We start from the raw sequence: 13,972 nt of genomic DNA on the forward strand, positions 1-13,972 counted from the left end.
ACTTTGTTTCAAGTTGTGCCTGCACACATAGGTTTCTAAAGGAGTGATCTACAAGACTGTGAAAGACTCAAAAAATGGCACAGCATGTTCTTGATTCTAGACTGTGAATGAGTGAGAAATTGGTGGAAAAATAACAGGACATTCATTCTATAATAGATTGTGATATGTTTATATTTGTAAATATTAACCTTTTTGAGACAATAATTGATATTTTTCATAGGTATCAGGTTATAATAAAAATTCATTGCAACTAAAACAATGACCCACACTGCAGAGTCTAATTCATAGATGGTATTTATTTTGCAGTTTCACTAGTTTTCTAATGAATTTGGAGTGACGAATTTAATATATTCTTCCAAAAATATATAAAAAAGTAACATAATAATGAATAAGAAAATACAAAGAAAAATTTATTTCAGTTTTGAATTGTGAGTCAAAAGTCAAGCATTAATACACCATAATCATCCAAAGTTCAAATATAACTAACAGGCTTAATGTCTGAGGACTCAAAACAAACAACAAGGAATTATACATCAACTGAAAATTTAAATTACAGAAATTTTCATGCTGTGATAGTTTTTTGCATCTTGAAAGTTCCTGAGGGACTGTACTCTGCCTCATATGGTGTCATTAGTTGAGAAAGAGCCTGAGGATAGAGAAAAAATAGACTGCTTAGTTGAGGAGCAAAATCTTTAAAACATTTCATAGTATCAAATAGACAAATACATCAGAGGAATCATTAGAGTCAAAATATTTAAGAGGTAATAAATAGTGAAAGCAGTACTACAACACTGAAATTCTGTTCTGCAATAAGTAACAAAAACATCATTGACAGGCAATACTTATATAAAAATCACCTGATGAAGTGCAGCATTAGATATTAGTGGTTTGAAAAGCACTGTAAAAACAAAAGTTATCCCACTGGAAGGTAGATTTGTTAAAGGGCAATGGTGTAGTGTTTTTTTCCTAATGTTGAACATAATCATTAAAGTGTCACTGATATCTGGATGAGCCAATTGGATGCTGTCTTTTTTTTTTTAAGACCTGGAATTTTAATGATAGACAGACAGAAGTAAAAAACCCAGAATTTTATAGAAAGAAATGAGGGAATAGAAACTGGACCGTATAGGTAAAGGCAATGCAAAAAGAATCAAACATTGTTCAGATGACGACTGAAAATTAGAAATTATGGTGATTGTTGTTATTATAATTTCAGTTTCTATTCAAGGTGGAGCTCCTTTTAAGACATGAGGTGATATTAGAATATGGAAACACTCCAGAGGTAGATAGACCAAGGCTGCAGGGGGAGTTCTGTGAATGCAATTAATTTATGAATTTGCCTGGAGGACTGGGGAAGAGTTGAACTAAAAGCCAGGCTACATCTCTCATATTTCCCATATGGAGAAATAAGGAAATTATTCTTTCCTATGGTATATTTTTGATAGTCTTTTCTTGACAACATCTAATACAAAGATCTGATGCTGCTGAGAGGAAGAATTTTTTTTTTTTTTTTTTTAGATTCAGTGTTATGAAAACATGCAGGTATTTTGAATAGGGGACAACAGTGCTACAGATGGAAAAAATGCCATGAAAATTGGGATGTATGTTCTTAATTACAAATATTTGGTGTAAATTTCAACAAAATCCTCAGAATTTCTCTGATTCACAGAGACTCTGACATCCTAAAAACAAAGTGATAGGGTTATCTCTACCTCTTTTCATCTACATCTAGCACATCTATATCTAGCTACTGCGAAGAAAATTAGTGCAGCCAAAACCAGCACAGTTATTCTCAATGAAACTGTTGTCTTGAATTATATTTGTCCATTCTCAAGAAGTACAAATATCAGCTGTTTCAGTTACATCTTGTTTTCAAGGCAATTCAGAGTGGCTATATAGTATCTGACCCTGCTGCCCAGCATAATGTAAAAATTGAAAATTGGTGTTCCCAACTGATGGATTTGCCAAGTGAGTTTCTGGAAGAAGATTTTAATATAAAAATAAAACCACATTTTGCTTGACTTAAAAGCTTGCTGGAAATCCATCTCCCGAGCCAGTTTTCCTTTTTTTTTTTTTTTTTTCCTATCAGAGCCTCTTTGTTTCCTGCAACTCTTATGTTCTAAAGTAGCTGTGGTTCCAATAATTTTAACTGCTCAGACTTCCTTCTCAGATTAAGGGGAGAACTCACCAATTGCAAAGCCCTAGTTGTTCTGATTAAAGAAGATGCAATTTTTTCCTCCTCAATGGCATCAAAACAAAAAGAGCGCAGTGTACAAAAGTATGAGAGACCAGATAGTCTTTTCTGTAAAACAAAGAAAGAAACTTGCACATAATCAGTTCTAATATCAGGTATTTTTTAATCAATCTAAGCAGAAAAATGGCAGCACATATGAAATGGAAATATGTGCAATACATCCAAAGGATATCATACCAAGTCAGCTATTGGATAAAATTTCACTTTTTGTAAAAGAACAATGCAGACAATCTAAGTTCTCTGGACTTCATGTGAAGGATTCAAAGGGAATTGATTAAACTAGAGAAATTGGGGATTAGTACAAAAGCTGTAAAAATTACTTGGAATCATCAATAAAGTGCATTTGAAAAATTTCAGTCATTGTTTTAAGATATTTTCAAACTATTTTCAGCAGAGTGGGACATTATGAATGTCAGTCCGCCAAGCATAAGAGACAGATCTAGAGTTCTGATCACTGACATTCAGAAAGATGAGCCTGGGTTTAAATAGGTGCAGAGGGGAAATCCATAATCAGGATTATGTGATGCCTTGGCCTGAAGAAGGAAAGAAGTAGACAAAAACGTATTACAGAAAGTAACTTCTATCCATTCAGATACAGTAAATGTAAAGAGAGTATGTGGACAACCACTTAAAAAGATTTCATTTTTAAGAGAAATGGCAGCATGAGTACATTCCTGGATCATAGCAACAAACTTTCTCCTGCTGTCAGGCCTTGTTGAGTTACTGATCCATAACCAAAAGAAATACCCTATACATCAGAACGTGGAACAAGAATATCTCCTTAGCTGAAGTATTTGGTGGCACTGGTAGGTAACACTGAGCTTCCCATGACAGAATCATACATCAAGTTTGTATGGCTCAAGTTGATGCAATAAAGATAAATAGGCTCTCTGTTCCTAATAGTTGTTAGCTCCAGTGAGACTAAACTATATCTGTCATTGAATTATTGCCATCACTGCCATGAAGCTGAAAAGTAGACATTTATGTTGATTATTGCAGGATGACATATTATTAGGCTATTAAACAGAATGCCTAATCTACCATTCAAAATATTTCTTAGCTATTGAAGATCCTTATGCAATGAACCATCAAATGTTACCTACCAGTATGGGAGACTTGAATAAACTTGTTATTGAGAAGAAAAAATGGAAACTTCATAAGTTCTGAATATTAGCTTTGATATCTGTGGGCATCAGTTTATTTTAGAGTAAAACAACATGATGCCTGGAGGCATTATTGGAGAAGACCTCTGAAGAACAGTAAGAAAAAACTTTTCTAACACAGATCTTACCTCACACCTTTACACAAATCAAGTATGGTCAGTCCTGGTCCTTGAAGCAAGAACTTACTCTGCCCAAAGGCTTCTTATCAGGTACATGATTGTGTTGTTTTGGTGCTTCTGTCAAGGAAAGATTCTTCATTCTAAAGTAAAATATTTAATCCTGAAAACCTTTTTTATTTTAAACCTTAATATGTTATATTCACTTATCATTCAATGGTAGCATAATTTTAAAATGCCAGAATATCTACTACAATGGTATTTATTGCTTTTCTCCTTCCAAAATCATATTAGTTAGTATTGCCTCTGAGTTCAGGTTTAGAAGCCTTATATGAAGTTTATCCCTTTATTTGTGTAGATAGTATAATCACTGTGACTAGAACGTATAAAGGCTCACCATTCTCAACAGGAAGCTGAGGTCAGAAGCATGGAAATAACACCCTAAATAATTCTCATAGAGTGTTTTGACTTATCTTTTTAACTGCCCACATTAACATGTATTCCAGCAAAATAACTAAAGTATAAAGTAAGTAGAAGGTTGCTGTCATAACATTGAAAAGCTCTCCTACCTTCTTGGTGATTTCTCATGGGCGTCTCCTCACAGCACTGACCCCTTCTTCTTCACAGCACAACCAACAAACTCCAACTCACTCTACACCCACCTAACCCATTCTTCTATAGCACTCATCTTCTTATTGGACACAGCTGTGTCCTGTTAAGGGCAGTGTTGTAGTGTGTTTTAAGTTTCTCAGTTTGCTCCCCCATTTTATGTACTGTACCCTCCTTTGTTCTTTGTAAATGGTTCCTCTCTCCCCAGTTTTTCCCGCCACTGCCTCCTTGCCAGTTAAGTTGCCTGGTTACCATGCTATTTTTAGTTGCTAATGTTACAGTTTGTAGAACCACTCCTCCCTTATCCCACCTTATAAGTAGATGTTTTCTCCTCCCTGGGCACAGTCAATCACCCCCCACTCCTCCTAGGTTTCGAGAACCTTCTCCTCTCTGGGGGTTGTGGTTGGCTGTGGTCCCGGGGCCCCTCCTTTACTTTGTATTCGTTGGTTTCTGGTGTATGTCAGTTATGTTCAGTACCTCCCTTTGAGTTTCCCCATTGGATAGCTGGGCTCCCCTCCTCTCTCCTCCCCTTCCCTATAAAACCTTGTCGCTCCCCCTGTTCGGGGCCATTTTGCTGGTTGGTGCCCCTCCTCGTTGGTGCCTCCGGATCACCCAATAAACCAACTGTTCACCCCCAGCAAGTGGTCACCTCCTTATTCGTCTCGCAGTGCGCCACTCCGAGCTCTTCCTCCAGCCCAGCCTGAGGCCAAGACGCCGAAGGGAGCTGGCTTCTTATGCGCAGGGGCGTTGGCCTTCTCACCCCTCGTGCTAGCCGGATCTAGGGCTGCGTACGCCCTCGCGCAGTGTGGGGCCTGAAGTGGACCACTGACCACCTGGACAGCTGACCACCGGACCCTTCGGAGTTGGACATTTCGTTCCTTTGGACGCCGCACTACCCCAGGTAGTAGCAGGCCCTGTTTTAGGGGCAGCGCTCCCTGGGGATCGGGATCGGGACCCCTCGCACCCAGTGAGGACGACCCCGGAGACGAAGACCCCCACCTGATTTTTCTTTTGCTGTCGCCACCAGGCTGGTAAGATCGGGCCCCGCTCTGGGGACCTTTCCGACTTCCCCCCTGCCTTTTTAACCTTCCCCTAGGGGTACATGCTCTGCATTGGGGACCTACCCCCCACCCTCTTCCCCTGAGGCTCTTCCTCATCCCCGCGCCTTTTTTGTTTTATCTTTCCTGTGGGGTCAGTATCCCCAGACTTGGGGCCCGGACCCACCACCCAAATCCTTTTTTCCCTTTGCTGAAACCCCAGACTTGGGGACAGTGGGGGGAGCAGGGGCTGGTGGCGAGTAGCTTGTTGTTTTAGTTTTTGTTATTTTTCAGGCGGGTGGTTGTACCACCAGTGGATTTTCCCCCTTTCTAGTGACAGCAGTTCCTGCACTAGAAAGGTGCCATGGGTGCTGGCTTGGGAAAATCCCAAAAGGAGGTATATTATGTTGTAAAAGGTTTGCTGCTTGGGGGTGGTCAGAAGGCCCCCAAGCAAGAGTTAAAATTTTTGGTTAAGTGGGTCTTTTCAAAGTTCCCCGAAGTCTCCCCGGAACTTGCCAAGCAGCCATGGTTTTGGGCAGCCATTTTGGCCAGATTAGAAGAATCTGTTAATTCCGGGGAGACGAAATTAGCAACCGTGGCATTCTGGGCAGGCAGAGTGCTTGCGGCACTCCGCTCGTCAGGGGAACCTAAGAAAAGGCCCGCAAGTTTTGGTTTATCCCCCCGTTCCCCTCGTTCTGTTGCCCTTACCCCTCAATCCCTTCCCTCTCCCCTTAGGCAGGAGCCCTCGAGGGGGATTTTGAAGGCCGACAAGAGGCAGGGGGTCCATCCTTCCCCTGCTCCCCCTCGACCTGCTCAGCCTCCCCCTTCGAGGAGCCCTGGCCAGGTTCCTCTTCTTTCCTCACCCTCTACCCCAGTTCCCAAATCCCCAGTTGAAAAGCCCAAGGTTGTTCGGTTTGTTGATGATCCACAAAATGGCTCCCTGGGAGCCCAAGATGGCGGCGGCCACGTGGTCGTTCCCGCCAGGGCTCCTTCTTCTTCAGTTAACCCCTTCCTCCCTTGCCCCAACCCCTTTCTTCCTCCAGACCCCACCTCTTTTTCGGTTACCCCTCCCTCATATCCTCCCTCCGCCCCACCCATTCCTCCGTCCTCCGCCCCTCAGTCAGCTTCTCCCCAAACTCCTCCCCCGGCTCAGCCCCCCATTCGCTCCTCCCCTGCTCCGCCTTTGTACTTCCCTCCGCCTCCGAGCGTCACCCAGGGGGTGGAGAGGGGTGGTTGGTCACGCCCACTCCCTCACCCTGCGTCATTGCCAGACCCCGCCTCAACCTCCTCCAGTTCCGGTTCCCACGCTCCTCCTTCCGGTTCCCACGCTTTGTGTTCCGGGGGGGGGGGGGGGTGGATGACCGGAAGCCGGAGCAGGCGCCCTTGTTGGAAGCCGCTCCGGTTACCTACCACCTGAGTGGGGAGGGGACCCCTCAGGCCCAGTGGGTGCCTTTAGCACAGGCCCGGATCAAGGAGCTGCAAGGCGCAGAAGGACTACTCCCGGGGGTCAGAGTACTTCCGGGGTATGCTCCTCAATGCCCTTGCACAGGGAGATCTGGTGCCGGCTGACCTGAGGGCCCTCTTCTCCAGCCTTGCTAGGCCCATGGAGTTTAGCGTCTGGGTGGGGGAATGGAGGAGGGAGATATTGGAGGTTCTCCCAAATATTTGGGGGAATCCTGCAATGTCTCATGATGCGGATGGTCTGGTAATCACCCAGGAACACCTTTTGGGTGAGGGACAGTGGGCAGAGGGGGCAGCTCAGGCGAAGGCCTTATTCCCCTCCCAGCTTGTGGAGACCGCCCGGGCAGCTGAGCGGGCCTTCTTCAAGCTGGAGGTGGTGACCTCCCAATGGGAGGAGGATGAGGTCCGGCAAGGAGCGCAAGAGCCATACATGGCCTTTATCGAGCGCCTCTACCGATATGTGGAGGCGCAGGCGCTCGGGGATGATGACAGGGAGAGGATGCTTCAGCGGATGGCATTCAGCAATGCCAATGCTGAGTGCCGCAAGGCTATAAGAACTCTCCCTCGAAGTCCCCGGCCCACGATAGAGGCCATGATTGAGGTCGTGGTGCGTCAGGTCTCCCTGGCATCACGGCCCAAGAGAACATCTGTGGCTCTTGCTGAATGCCCCGAGCCGGACTTCATGGAAGCAGAAGCTGCCCCCGTTGCCGGACCCCCAACACCTGGGTCCGGCAGAAGGTCATCAACCACCCACCCCTGCCATCTTTGTGGCAAAGTCGGGCATTGGATGCCCCAGTGCCCGATGCGCCTTGATTACTTAGAGTACAGGCGGAAGCGAGAAAGGGAGGAGAACAAGGAGGAAAAAAACTAAGTTTGGAGCGCAGCCCCTCCCTGCGCGATGACAAAAGTACGGCGGGCTGTTCAACAACCTGCGGGGAGGGAGGAGACAGGAGAGGACCGCCGACATACGCTTTGCCGGATTTGACGTATTTCTCAGACGTGACCTTATCTACCTGTGGTGCTGTACCTGCAATTAACACCATGTCCTCTGGTTCTCCATACAGGCTGCAGCTGACTAGGGACCTTTACCTCCCTAGCAGTAACATCCAGCTGGTGTCTGTCGACCTGCAACATCCGGGTCGCTGGAGGAAACTGAGACGTTGCAGGTGGACTGTTGTCGGAGACACCAAGCACACACCGCGAGACATCCACATCGTCCCTGGTCTGGTAACTACCGACCGGGACCGTTTCGCGGTAGGGCTGTACTGTGTCCGACCCCCACTTTTCCTCCCCAAGGGACAAGTCATTGCCCAGGCCATTCCTGTGCCAGAAGAAGATCCCTGGACGATTTCGTCGGAGAAGACATCGCCTCCGACCGTGGCCTGGGCACAACTGGTGGGGAGGGAAAAGCCCCGCCTGACCTGCCAACTTTCGTTGGGCGGAGACAAGAAGATAGTGAGGGGTCTTTTGGACACAGGTGCAGATGTGACGATCATTCCCTCTCGGGAGTGGCCGTCACATTGGGGCTTGCAAAGCGCTGCGGGCACGATCTCTGGTGTTGGGGGCCTTCAATTGGCAAACCAATCCAAGAGCATTGTGCAAATTAAGGGGCCCGACGGGCAATTGGCCTCGATACGCCCGTTTGTTTTGGATTATACAGAGCCTCTCTGGGGAAGAGACCTACTGGCCCAGTGGGGAGCCAAAATTGACCTCCCGAAGGCTCCCCAGGTTTTTCGGGCAGTGGCCACTGAGGAGCGCCGGACCTGGAAGCTGAATTGGCTTTCTGATGAACCAGTACAGGTCAAGCAGTGGCCACTCAATAAGCAAAAATTAAAGGCGCTCAACGAGCTCGTTCAGGAGCAGTTACTGAAAGGCAACCTGGAGGAGACCATGTCACCTTGGAACTCCCCAGTGTTTGTCATCAAGAAGCCCAACAAGGACAAGTGGCGACTCCTGACCGACCTCCGCAAAATTAATGAATTAATAGTTGACATGGGTCCTCTTCAGCCAGGGATGCCCTCCCCAGCAATGCTCCCCCAAAATTGGAATTTGGCTGTAATTGACATAAAGGATTGCTTCTTCCAAATTCCCCTTCACCCTGACGATGCTCCGCGCTTTGCGTTCACAGTTCCGTCCGTTAACTGTGAATCCCCAGCCAAGCGCTATCATTGGCGGGTGCTTCCACAGGGCATGAAGAACAGCCCTGTGATCTGCCAATGGTATGTCGCTTCGCTGCTGTCACCCATCCGTACAGCCCTCGGGGATGCCGTCATTGTTCACCATTATATGGACGACATCCTCGTGTGTGCGCCCGACCACAGTCTGCTTGCCCATGCGCTTGACCTGACAACCAATGCGTTGGTTGCTGCAGGGTTCGAGCTCCAGCAGGACAAAATTCAGCGGATGCCACCTTGGAAGTACCTGGGCCTTGAAATTACAAAGCGGACCATTGTTCCGCAAAAATTGGCTATTAGGACAAAAGTCCAGACCCTAGCAGATGTCCATCAACTGTGTGGGTCTTTGAATTGGGTGAGACCCTGGCTGGGCATTTCAACCGAAGACCTAGCCCCCCTTTTCAATTTGTTGAAAGGGGGAGAGGGGCTCAGTTCCCCTAGGGCTCTCACCCCAGAGGCAGAGGTGGCCTTGGAGAAGGTGCAAAAAGCTATTTCGACCAGGCAGGCCCATCGTTACCATCCGGGCCTGCCATTCAAATTTATAGTACTGGGAAAATTGCCACACCTCCACGGCATCATCCATCAGTGGGACGACAGTCCGAAGGACCAAGGCTCAGGAGAGAAGCTCTTAATCATAGAGTGGGTCTTCCTGAGCCACCATCGGTCCAAAAGAATGACACGGCCACAGGAGTTGGTAGCCGAACTGATCCTCAAGGCGAGATCGAGGATCAGGGAGCTTGCAGGGTGTGATTTCTCATGCATCCATATTCCAATTGAATTGGAATCGGGCCAATTAAAATTAAAGACCTTTGAGGAACTGCTGCAAACTAATGAATATCTTCAGTTTGCACTTGACAGCTACACTGGGCGCATCGCAGTAGATCGGCCGGCCCACAAATTATTCAATTCGGAGTTCAAATTATCGTTGAAGAAGGTTCAGAGCAGGGAGCCGCTGGATGCTTTGACAGTTTTTACGGACGCGTCTGGAGCATCCCACAAGTCAGTAATGACTTGGAAGGATCCTCAAACTCAGCAGTGGGAGACCGATGTTGCTGTTGTGGAGGGCTCTCCACAGATTGCTGAGTTAGACGCAGTCGTCAGGGCATTCCAGAGATTCCCTGGACCTTTCAATTTGGTCACAGATTCTGCGTATGTTGCAGGTGTAGTGTCCCGAGCTGAGTCCGCAGTTCTTCAAGAGGTCACCAACAAAAGATTATTTGAATTGTTGAATAGGCTCGTCGAGTTGGTCTCCCACCGCGAGCATCCATTTTATGTCATGCATGTGAGATCACACACAGACCTGCCTGGTTTCATTGCGGAAGGCAACCGTCGTGCCGATTCTTTGGCCGCGGTTGCTGTTTCGCAAGCCCCTCTCCCAGATGTGTTCGGTCAGGCTAAGATCAGCCACCAACTGTTCCATCAAAATGCACCTGGCCTGGTTCGTCAATTCAATCTGACGCAAGAGCAGGCCAAGGCGATTGTGGCCACATGTCCCCAATGCCAGCATGACCAAATGCCTACCGTGGCCTCGGGGGTTAACCCCCGAGGGCTGGCAAGCTGTGAGGTGTGGCAGATGGACGTAACACACATCCCATCTTTTGGTCGATTGTGTTACGTCCATGTCTCAGTCGATACCTTCTCCGGGGCTATCTACGCTTCTGCCCACACAGGTGAAAAGGCAGTGGATGTTCAGAAGCATCTGCTTCAAGCATTCGCTGTCTTGGGCATCCCTAGGGCCCTAAAGACAGATAACGGCCCTGCGTACACTTCCAAGGAACTGCGGAGCTTCCTGCAACAATGGGGAATAGTCCATAAAACCAGCATCCCCTATTCCCCGACAGGCCAAGCCATGGTGGAAAGGGCCCACCAGAGCCTCAAAAAGATCCTGTCCCGACAACAACCGGCAATGAAGGTGGAGACCCCCCACGTCCGGCTGTCAAGAGCTCTGTACACCCTCAATTTTCTAAATTGCTCTTTTGACAGCCAAAATCCTCCAGTGGTCCAGCATTTCGGCAGTCACCAGCAGCTGCAGCCCAAAGCCAGGCCGCCGGTTCTTGTAAAGGATCCGGAGACCTGGCGGACGGAGGGCCCCTTTGACCTGGTGACTTGGGGGAGGGGATACGCTTGCGTGTTCACTCCTTCAGGCCCCAAGTGGGTCCCGTCTAAGTGGGTCAGGCCCTTCGTCCCGAAGCAGAGGACCAAGACAGAGGCAGTACCACAGGTCCGGCAAGCATGTTGGCGTCGGCGGAGGAAGCAACACCACCAACCGTCTTCCTTTTCTCCTGAGCTTCCCCCTGTTTCTGAAGAACCCTCTCCTCCAGCTTCTCCTCCACCCCTTGACCTCTTGCACCATCTTTCCTCCTATTCCCCCCCAGCTCCAACCGTTACCCCTCGTATGTTTTATTTAAATTGGTTGTTTGGAGAGGAACCATTTCTGTGAATTCCATATACTTTTACGGCTCTCTTTTCATTTCAGTTGCATCTCCCCAAATGGCCCCCGCATTGACAACGCTAGCTCCCAACCCTTGTCTGATGATGATGGTGCTGACGACCTGCGGACTCCTTCTGCCACCTACGGAGCCGTGGGTCATTCCCCAGCCAAAAGTCAACGTCTGGCGTGCCTTGGCTCAATCGCTAGGACAGGACAGCATCTGCCTGGACACCGGCGCTGCAGAGGACCCGATGTCGTCCTGCCTTGTGGGGATCCCTTTCTCTCCAGGAGAGTTCCCCCCTGCCTTTCAGTCTGCCCTTTCCCCTATTTTGGCCCGGAGCCTTACTTTCCTTCCTGGTTTCGAACCCAGTAATGCCTGGAGAGACGGAGTGGCGAGGCTGGATCCTGCGCCCTCTGAGCCCACAGAATTACATTTACTCAGTTCCGCCAATTCTACTATTTGTTTTCAGTTTGATTATACTCTTACCCCCATAGAGAAGGGCACTGAGGTGGTCCTGCAAACAAAGAAAGAATATCAAATGGACCGGTGGTGTCGGGCCGTTTTGAAGATCGTCGGCCCTACCACCACCAAGCGGACCCCTTATGCCCTTCCAAGGGGGGTGTTTTTGATTTGTGGCGACCGAGCGTGGGCAGGCATCCCCTCTGGTCTGGTCGGAGGGCCGTGCACCTTTGGCCGGCTGACGCCGTTTACCCCCAACGTCACCCAAATTATCAATTGGAAAAAGACCAACATCACATCCGAATTGGCTAGATCCAAAAGAGATCTTAAAGATCTCACCGAGGACTGTGATGATGAAATTACTCATTGGTCACATTCAAAGTCGGTCGCCTTTACCATCTTGTTGCCTTGGGTATCGGTAGCCAAATCTGTAGGTGAATTGGGCCGCCTAGAGTGTTGGGTGGCTAAACAAGCCAATCTTACTTCAGCCGCGCTATACGACCTCCTTACAGACGAGGAAATAACAAGGCAGGCGACACTCCAGAACAGGGCAGCAATAGATTTTCTATTGCTGCTTCATCACCATCACTGTGAGGAGTTTGAGGGCCTCTGCTGCATGAACCTGTCCTCCAGAGCCGAGGACGCCAGGCACTCAATAAAAAGACTACAAGACCTCGTCCATCAGGTCAAGCAGGAAACATCAGACTGGCTGGGAGACATCTTCAAGGGTTGGGGCCTCAGCGGGTGGGCCAGTTCAGTTTTAGAATCAGTTTCTAAGATTGTTTTGAGTTTGATTGTACTTTTAGTTCTGTTCATGATGATCCGCGGTTTGGTCCAAAAATTAATAGCCAGAGCCACAACTATGGCTGCCAATCATGCCACAATTCCCCAGGAGGAACCTTTTGAGCTGAAGGACCTCTCCTCAGAGGCCGAAGGAGCTGCAGACGAGGAGGGGTCAACCGAGCCGCCCCAAGAACATCTGTGGGCTGGCGAACTCCAGCTCGAAGAAGGCGAAGATTGGCAGGACCGGCCGTGGACATCTTCTTTTTGAGTTATACGGGCATTCCTGTTTTCTTTATTTTATTTGTTAAGAAACGGGGAGATGTTGTAGTGTGTTTTAAGTTTCTCAGTTTGCTCCCCCATTTTATGTACTGTACCCTCCTTTGTTCTTTGTAAATGGTTCCTCTCTCCCCAGTTTTTCCCGCCACTGCCTCCTTGCCAGTTAAGTTGCCTGGTTACCATGCTATTTTTAGTTGCTAATGTTACAGTTTGTAGAACCACTCCTCCCTTATCCCACCTTATAAGTAGATGTTTTCTCCTCCCTGGGCACAGTCAATCACCCCCCACTCCTCCTAGGTTTCGAGAACCTTCTCCTCTCTGGGGGTTGTGGTTGGCTGTGGTCCCGGGGCCCCTCCTTTACTTTGTATTCGTTGGTTTCTGGTGTATGTCAGTTATGTTCAGTACCTCCCTTTGAGTTTCCCCATTGGATAGCTGGGCTCCCCTCCTCTCTCCTCCCCTTCCCTATAAAACCTTGTCGCTCCCCCTGTTCGGGGCCATTTTGCTGGTTGGTGCCCCTCCTCGTTGGTGCCTCCGGATCACCCAATAAACCACCTGTTCACCCCCAGCAAGTGGTCACCTCCTTATTCGTCTCGCAGTGCGCCACTCCGAGCTCTTCCTCCAGCCCAGCCTGAGGCCAAGATGCCGAAGGGAGCTGGCTTCTTATGCGCAGGGGCGTTGGCCTTCTCACCCCTCGTGCTAGCCGGATCTAGGGCCGCGTACGCCCTCGCGCAGGGCAGGCCTGTTCCTAATTTTTGGTGATGAGTACAGCTGCAACTCCTCAGGGGTGAGATTACCTTCTGCACTATTTTTATTTTCTTACATTCTATCCCTCCACAGAAGGTGGCTTTTATAAAAGGAACTTAAGTATTAATTGGGAAAATAGTCTAAGGAGCTGAGAGAGGATTTGTTAGAAGGCATTAAATAGCCCTTGAAAACCTGTCATGTGATGTGATCAGTATTCTAACCAAATGACTGTAGAGCATAGTTTGCAGACTTCCAGCCAGTCACTGGCTGTTAAGACAGGCCAGGCACATGACTGAAGATTTTTTTACACATACCTTCTCAGATCCCAGAAATGACAGATAAATTGTTGTCATGAGAGTGAGTCTTTACCAGCTGAGGAGTGGGTCATCATAGTTTGGCTTGATAGAAGTCTGAATATTGGTATACTGCAGGCTATAGAGGCTATAGGTGTTGTCCTTTTTTTT

The 13,972-nt window shown here is 48.0% G+C and overlaps 1 protein-coding gene and 1 long non-coding RNA gene across 2 annotated transcripts; one reads left to right on the top strand and one right to left on the bottom strand.

Moving 5' to 3' along the window:
- Positions 1-308: 308 nt before the first annotated feature.
- On the bottom strand, positions 309-3,712 carry LOC141731012 (uncharacterized). The gene is made up of 3 exons (XR_012582878.1): positions 3,546-3,712; positions 2,189-2,302; positions 309-646 (listed from the first exon to the last, which is right to left on the bottom strand). It is a non-coding gene; the product is annotated as an uncharacterized LOC141731012 (long non-coding RNA).
- Positions 3,713-4,238: 526 nt separating this feature from the next.
- On the top strand, positions 4,239-13,674 carry LOC141731011 (uncharacterized). Its single transcript, XM_074552755.1, has 2 exons — positions 4,239-5,173; positions 11,291-13,674. Exon 2 carries the CDS (start codon positions 11,305-11,307, stop codon positions 12,754-12,756), a length of 1,452 nt encoding a protein of 483 aa, XP_074408856.1. The 5' UTR covers positions 4,239-5,173; positions 11,291-11,304; the 3' UTR covers positions 12,757-13,674.
- Positions 13,675-13,972: the final 298 nt, after the last annotated feature.

The sequence above is a fragment of the Zonotrichia albicollis genome, chromosome 1 (genome assembly GCF_047830755.1).
Source record: "Zonotrichia albicollis isolate bZonAlb1 chromosome 1, bZonAlb1.hap1, whole genome shotgun sequence".
Lineage (NCBI taxonomy): Eukaryota > Metazoa > Chordata > Aves > Passeriformes > Passerellidae > Zonotrichia > Zonotrichia albicollis.

What these genes read in the sequence shown, in the direction of transcription:
- LOC141731011 (XM_074552755.1), top strand. Translation starts at nt 11,305, where the DNA reads ATGGCCCCCGCATTGACAACGCTAGCTCCCAACCCTTGTCTGATGATG.